The 8,442-nt window shown below is 26.3% G+C and overlaps 1 protein-coding gene across 1 annotated transcript; it reads left to right on the plus strand.

Moving 5' to 3' along the window:
• Nucleotides 1–3,876: 3,876 nt before the first annotated feature.
• LOC106788269 (protein twist-like) lies at nucleotides 3,877–8,278 on the plus strand (the record flags this gene model as incomplete). Its single annotated transcript, XM_014751403.1, has 5 exons — nucleotides 3,877–3,882; nucleotides 4,341–4,599; nucleotides 4,708–4,995; nucleotides 5,134–5,502; nucleotides 8,139–8,278. Coding segments are annotated over 5 exons (1,062 nt in total), but the record flags the coding sequence as incomplete, so codon positions are not given.
• Nucleotides 8,279–8,442: the final 164 nt, after the last annotated feature.

Consider the following 8,442-nt stretch of genomic DNA (forward strand, 5'->3'; position numbering starts at 1 on the left):
TATATTAATTTATTAATTATTGTTTTCTTTTGTATTGTCTTTTGTTTATATGTTTGGTCGTGGTTGGACAATTTATAAATTCTGTTGAACTTACGATATTTTTCTTACATTTTCTCTCTTTTATTTCGTTTTCGGTTGAAAAAGAATTTATACTTTTTATGCTCATACTATACCAAAGGGGTTCCTACTATTTTCGGCGTTCCGTTCATGTGTGCCGTAATTCTTATTCACGATTTTTCTTCGTTTCTAATCGGGTTTGTTCTTTTTCTTTTCCTTTTTTTTTTTCTTTTTCCCTCTAAATTTTTCTTATTTAAATTTATATTTAAATTGAACGTAATAAAATCCTCGAATATAAAAATTAATTTATTATATAAAATACAATAATATGTTATAATAATAAAGTGGTCAAATTAATCGTTAATAATTATTAAACGAAGTTTAACTTATTTCGAAGAAAAATTCGATCCTTATAATTTATTCGTTGATATTTTTTTTTGTTAATCGAATATAATGTTTTGTTTATATTACTTATTGTCGAAAGTTCGATTGAATGTCGACAAATATTTTCTTATTTAGAATTCGTAAACGTTAGATTCCTACGGGTAAATATAAATATTTAACGGTTTCTAATTATAACTTAAGCGAATACTCTTAGATATATTATTTTTAAATTATATATATATTTATGTATATGTATGTACGTAAATTGTAATTCTTCGGAAACTCGATAGGGATCGTAGAAATTAATAGATACTCGATTTAATACTAGAATTACAAACTTATTTTTGTAACCCCTGAACTACAAACTGGGGTATATATTTACCCCAGGGGGTTTTTAGTCTTAAAAAATGTTTTAATAGCAATAATCAGACTTTTAAGTATATGAATTTTTTATTTTTTTTCATGCCAAAGAGAATGGTGAAGAGTAAATTCAATTTTACTAAAGTTTAATCGGTGAAAAATCGATTTAAATAAATGAAAGTACTGAAAAACGATCAAATCTTCATTTAACGTTTAAAAACCTGGGGTAGATATCTACCCCAGTTAGTGTAGTTTTAGGATTAAATATTATTTAACTAATTGTAAATAAAATAGAATTTAACTTCAATTATTTTTTAAGTCCGAACAAATGAACATTTGACAAAAGAAAATAAAAATAGAAAAAAAAAGATTTTAAATTTATATCCTTCACGAAATAAATATTAAAAGATGTACAATAAAAAATAATAGTAATAATAATAATAATAACAATAACATTACTAATTTCTTTGTAAACAATTTTATACGCAGTGCGTTGTACCGAATAAAATAAAAGAGATAACCTAAAAATTCTTTACTCATAATTTAATAATAAAATTCTAGAATTTTAATTCTCAGAAAAGAAAAAAATTTATAACAAACGTTGAGACTAAACACAATAATAATAATAAATAATAATATTATAAACATTTAAAATAATATCATTATAATTAATACCAATATTAAATAATATATTTACAATTTAACACACACTCTAGATTTACAGACTGTGCCACTTTGATTCATTCCAAACCTTTTTACAAAACTTAAATATTATTATTTTATAAAATATATGTGCTATGATTTTTAATATGCCGTAATGAAATATATGTAAATAATAATTCCACCCCTCTACATTCAAATAATATTTGTAAGTTTTTAACAAATAGTGAACTACAAAAACATCAGTAAATCTAGTATTTAAATAATACATTTACAATACAAAATAAATAATATTTAATATTTAAAACACATATTTTGTTTAACGTGTAGCTTATCTCTTTATCCTAGATGAAGAAACAATGCAATTTTTCGATTATCAATTAGGATTATAAAAATTTAATTGAAAAGGAATAAAACAAAAGAGATAAATGAAACCAACAACAACCAAAACAATCATAAAAACGACGACAACAATTAATGCGACACTGGAGAGTCAAATTTCGAGATGAGATTTGCAAAAATTCGAGTCTTTATTCTCGATCTTGTCCTATTCTTTGAGGATCTTCATTCTCACTTTCGTCAGGCGATATAAATATTCGTGGATGACTCTTTCCCCTTTTCACCTCCACCCATCATTCTCACTCTAACGAATTTACGTTTCCTTCTACCATCTTTCTCTCTCTCTCTCTCTCTTTCTTTCTCACCCACTGTGTTTCTTCTCTCTTTTTATCTATCTATATTTCTTTCTTTCTCTCACACGTTATAATATCTTCACCCTATTTCTCTCTTGTACGAACGATCATGGAGACAGCGAGAGTATGTTCTTTATTTTTCTTCTTTTTGTTTTTTTTTTTTACTTTTTTACCAACTACTCTCATAAGTTTCTCTTATTCGGTACGAAGAAGTTCGGTATGATGACGATCGTAAAGAGACAGGCAAGAACTTTGAATTTATTCTTCTTCTTCTTCTTCTTCTTCTTAAATTTTATTCCTTTTGATCTTATTTTTCTATTATTTATTCTTGAAAATGATTAAGAAGAAATATAATTAAAAGTTTCTTCATTTCCTTTATCTTTTTTCTTCTTCTTCTTTATTTGTTTGGTTATGGTTTCCAATTTTTTCTTCTTGCAAATGAAGAAGATACATTATTAAAATATTCTTCATTTTCTTCACTTCATTTTGTACTTTTGTTTATTTTATTTTACTTTTATTTTATTTTATTTTGTTTTTCATTTGTTTCATCTCGTTCTTATTTCTTCTTCTTCTTTTATTAATTTTTCTTTCAATTTTCTTATCATTTGTCCTACTTTTTAAACATTTTTTTTTTTTTAACTTTCTTCAATTGTTCGTCCCTCATATTCTTACTTTTATTTTATTTATTCAATTTGTCTACTATACCATTATTATTATTTTTTTCCTTTATCAACATTTTTCATCTTCACGATCGAAATGAAAGAAAAAAAACTTCGAATTAATTCATCTCAATGTTCTCATTAATCTTTCACATTTTTTATTTATCACGATAAATCTTCATCGATCATAATTTTTCATTTTCAAAAAATCCAAATGATCTCCCGCAACGCGTATCTTTGTTTCTTGATTTTTCGTTTAAACTTTTTTTTTTTTTAAATCAGCATACCCCATTGTTTTATTCTTCCCCATCCACGTTTCTATTCTTTACAAATTTTTCTAGAATCGGATATAAAGGGCAAAGGTACACGAGGGGGGCGGGGTGTGGGAGGGGGAGGGTGTAGGGGACTGTTGGATGGCGTTGAAATCCAGGAGGCAGAAAAAGAAAAAAACAATGAAAAGGAAAGATAAAACAATAGAAAGAAAAGAAAATGAAACAAAAGAAGACTCAAAAGAAAAAAAAAAGAAAAAGATGAGAATGGAATAAATTGAAATAAAATAAAGAATGGAAATTAAATTGACGCGAAAGAAAAGCTTGAGAAAATAACCAATAGAAAAATTGATTTAGGAGTGGGGGGCAGGTAAATTAAACGTTGCATAGGGGTTGATTGGTTGATTCTAACTTAACCTAGTTAAACAAACGAAAAGATAACGAAAATTAAAAGAAAAACAAAGAAGAAAAAAAAAAAAGAAAAATGGAAAATGAAACAAGTAAGTAAAGAAGGAAAGATAGAAAGATGATATGAAAAAAAAAAAAAAATAAAAAAAAATAAAAAGGAAACGAAGGAAAATAAAAAAAAAAGATGCATAGAGAAAAAGAAAGACAGCATGAAAGACGAAGAAGAAGAAGATATAATAGGAAGTGGGAGAAGAAGAGTGAAGGGAAATGGAGGCGGAGTTCTTCGAGTATATACGTCATGAAGAAATCCTCCCAAAGTTTCTCCTCCACCATCAGAGAACTCTAAGCTTTCGTTCGAAACGAATCGTATATGTGCGGAACCCTTGACCGACAGTTAGTTCAAAATTATTCTAAATTAATGAATAATTATTAATAATTAAATTAACGTGTGATATAAATGTGTTTTAACGAGTGGTAATAATCAATTACATAAGTTTTACACAATATATATTTTTATATATATATATATATGTATGTATATATATTTATATATATATATGTATATGATATTTATTTATTATTTATTTAAATTAATCGTTAAAATTATTAGAACTATTTTGAATCAAATATTTATAATATTTATATACATATGTATATATATATATATATATGTATGTGTTTTTTTTTATTAAAAAGTAATTCCTTTATATAATCGTTTTTTTTTCTTGTTATTCGACGTTAGTGAAAAATATTGTTACAAGGAAACAATGCAAGCCAGATTAACGGGTCAGACTAACAGATATCAGAATCATTATATCGTGGATAGTAACGATAGTTCCGGTATTCCGCAGAGCGACGGAAGTTCAATAAGCGATTCTCCGCACCCCTGCGAACCTTTATCACCGGCTACACGCTTGATGGATCATAGTAATGCGCCGGAACATCACGATGTGACTACTTTTCAACACCATCAGCAGCATCATCAACAGCAGCATCATCATCACCAACAGCATCAACATCATCTTCAACAACAGCCACATCAACATCAGATTCATCCTATTCATTCTCAACTAGATCTACGTACATTTATTCATCACAATAATAATAACAGTAATAATAATAATAATAATAATAATAATAGTAGTAATAATAATAATAATAATAGTAATAATAATAGTAACGACAGTAATAACAACAATAATAATAATATTCAATCCGTTTATCAATCACCAACTTCAAATTTTATGATTTATGATAATCCGGAAGAATACAAAAGATATCCGCAAGAACATCAAAGTGTTAAAAGTGTATTGGAACATCCGTCGTCAATTGTTTACGACAGAAGATTGAATTCACCGGCATTTATTTCGGAACAAAACAGAGAACAGGAGGCTAATATTTTTCTGCCACCATCGCCTGGTCAAATTTGTACGAGAATAGTTGGACACCCTAGTTCGGTGCTTTGGAATTCTGTACAGGATTATAAAACTGAGATTGACAATCAACGTGAACAACATCAACAACATCAACAACATCAACATCAACAACTTCATCATCAACAACAACAACAATTTCATCAACAACCACAACCACAACCCCAACCCCAACCACAACAGGGTTACAAACAAATAATAATCGAACAAGATCAACCCCCTGAATCAACTAATAAAAATTTTGTTAATTCTCGGATCGGTGTTAAAAAAAAAAGAAAACCTGTTGTAAGCGAGGATTCCGAGACGGAACATGCCACGTCGTCCTCGGGAAAAATGAAATTACGTCGTAAGAGTGGTGCCACTATTGAGGAAATACAAAATCAAAGAGTTATGGCTAATGTACGTGAACGTCAAAGAACTCAAAGTCTTAACGAAGCATTTGCTGCATTAAGAAAAATCATTCCAACATTGCCCAGTGACAAATTATCTAAAATACAAACGTTGAAACTTGCCACAAGGTACATCGATTTCCTGTATCAAGTTCTTCATTCTAATATACAATATAGTGCTGAAGATTCCGGTAAGGATAACCGAGTTATGGGTATAAGAGTTCAATGTGTACAAGAGATACCTAGATTATTTTATAACTTGGTACTTAACAATCCAAATGATTATGTTACGTAACACGGTGCATGAATTATGCTACTAACATCATTCATCCCCGTTTTATGCTTATCCCATAACACGACATTCTAAGAAGATTCTTTTTTCTTGTTTGTTTTCGAATTATAAGAATTTTTCAATTGTAATATTCTTTTGTTTAAATTCTTAATGGGTTTTTGTTTGAAAATGATAAACTAATTATTTGGAATTGGTCTTTTTTTTTTCTACAAGAATTTCGATACAATAAAATGATCTTCTGAGAATATCAATGGTTTTTTGTAATAACCTTTTTTTATTGGGTTAATATAGTTGTGGTGTAACCATAGTAGAATGGTGTAGTTTTATTTCAGACCAAAATTTTCCTAAAACTGAATTAACACATTTCTTAAATTCTCATATAACATTAATGGTTTGGTAATAATTTTTTGGTTTGGTTAATATAGTTATGATATAACTAAAAAAACAAAAAGAAAAATACTTTTTTGTTAAGATAGGTATATAATGTACATAGTATAATATAACATAGTAGAATGATTGTAGTCCCAATATAGTTTAACAAATAAATTTTGTTAATTCTCAGGGAATATCAATAGGGTTTTTGTAATAACTTTTTCTTTGAGTTAATATAATTATGGTATAACATAATATAACATTCTATAGTAGAATGATTGTGATATTTTAACTTAATTGATATATCGAAAATCCTTATATGGTATTTTATTGTATTACATTATTTCATTTATATTTTTTTTTACTTAATTTGTATATTTCTCATTTAATCAAAGTAATAAATTTATGCAAGCCTAATAAGTATTCATATAACTGTTTTGTTTACACCTTACATATGATTTTCATTAAACACAATGCACAAAAATTGTGCAGACAATTGTGTTTTTTAGGACACTTTTTCTAATGACACAATTTAGACAAACCTTTATACTTTACATTTCTTTTTATAATACTTTTTTATTTCACTGAATGCAATTTTTAATAACACCATCTTTAAAAACTTATAATCCCACAATCCAATTTTTATATAATACAAGAAAAAACAACTAATTTGAATTAAATTTCAGCCCTATAACCATCAATTTTCTTATATATTACATTGTTACTTTTTTAAATATATTTTTTATTTTATTTTACTTTTGCTTTTTTTAATACAATACAAAACCTAATTAATATATCATTCCACTTGTATTTACTAACACTACTTAAAAATTCAAACAATTCTCAATTCGTATATGTTTTTATTTTTATAACTATAGTTTGCTTTGCATAATCCAATTATTAACAAAACACGATGACAAATATTGTTTGCAAATAATCCAATTAGACAATATTAATAAAATTAAATTTATATAGCATGATTTTGTAAATATTAATAACCCTAATACGGTATCAATGTTGTAACCTTGATTTTTTATTAATCTTAATAATCTTAAAAATAATTCTTTCCTACCATCACATACACACACACTCTTTTCAACCCCTTTCTTCCCCTTTCATCTTTTTTAGTCATGTTTTTAAATGTAAATCATTGAAAATTTTCTTTCCATAGGAATAAATTAATCAGACTAACACATCTCAACATTTTTTTTCAAATCTTATGGTTTGTTTGTAATTTAGAATTAAAGAAAAAATTCAGAATGTAGTTTATTGAATATATACATGTATGTATACTAAATTCTGAGTTAAAACTTCATCACTTTAGGATAATTTATTTAGATGAAGATTCTATACAGAAGCTTATGTTTACGGGAACGACTATAGTGTTTATTTACGGGATAGCCTAATTAAACAGTCAGAGTGCTTGAAGTCCTGTAATTTACGGGCTTCTGTAAAACACTGAGAAACGGGTTCTCATTCTCTAATGGGGGGAAAACACTTAAATAACTTCATTCGTTTCCAAACTTTCTATTTTCTCATTCTAAATTTTACAATAAATTTTCTTGTTTTACATTAAAAAAAAAAAAAATACAGAAAAATATTTTCTCGTTCAAACGTTTGATCAAATTTTCAAAGAAAGTTTCATAGATATAATTGTGTCATAGTAATATTTAGTTTTGTAATAAGTATTGTTACTATTGTCCATTATTAATATGTTAGAAATGTTTATAAAAATAATATTTAGTTATACATTAACTTTCAATTTATATTCATAATTCTAAACAATTATTATTTAAAATAACAAACTCTAATATATTAGATAACAATTTTTCAAATAAATTGAAACTTACAATTAGTAGAATTACATTAAATATTTTTCTTCTCTCCACCTATCTTTCTTTTTTACATCATAAATCATTCTAATCTTTCTAAAACACTAATGACCTTCAATTGTTCCATTTCCAGGTATCACATTTTTGCATTTTAATTTGTCTTGTTAAATATCAAATAACAAAATAATTATAATCAATTATTTCTGAAGTTAAAAATACAAAAAAAAAGAATGTATATATCAGTTTGACGTGTAATAATAAGTAATCATATTATAATTAATATTGTGTTATTTTAATATTACTATTATCATTATTAATGTACATGTTTCAGATGAAAGACTCCCAAGAAGTGCAGTATTAGCTGCAAGGGAAATAACTTCATCACCTTCCTGCAGTTACATGGCACATGAAAAACTCTCATATGCGTTTAGTGTTTGGCGTATGGAAGGTGACTGGAATACTAATTCATAATTAAGTACCTGCTATATATATTTATGTATATTTGTATATATACATACATACATACATACATACATACATATATATATAAATTTAATAATATATTCAATAAATTCATAATTTATTTATGCATATTTTACAGTTTGGCCAATAAATCCGTGTGATTTTTTTTCTTT

Source organism: Polistes canadensis, unplaced genomic scaffold, assembly GCF_001313835.1.
Source record: "Polistes canadensis isolate GaletaPanama2010 unplaced genomic scaffold, ASM131383v1 scaffold_132, whole genome shotgun sequence".
Taxonomy (NCBI): domain Eukaryota; kingdom Metazoa; phylum Arthropoda; class Insecta; order Hymenoptera; family Vespidae; genus Polistes; species Polistes canadensis.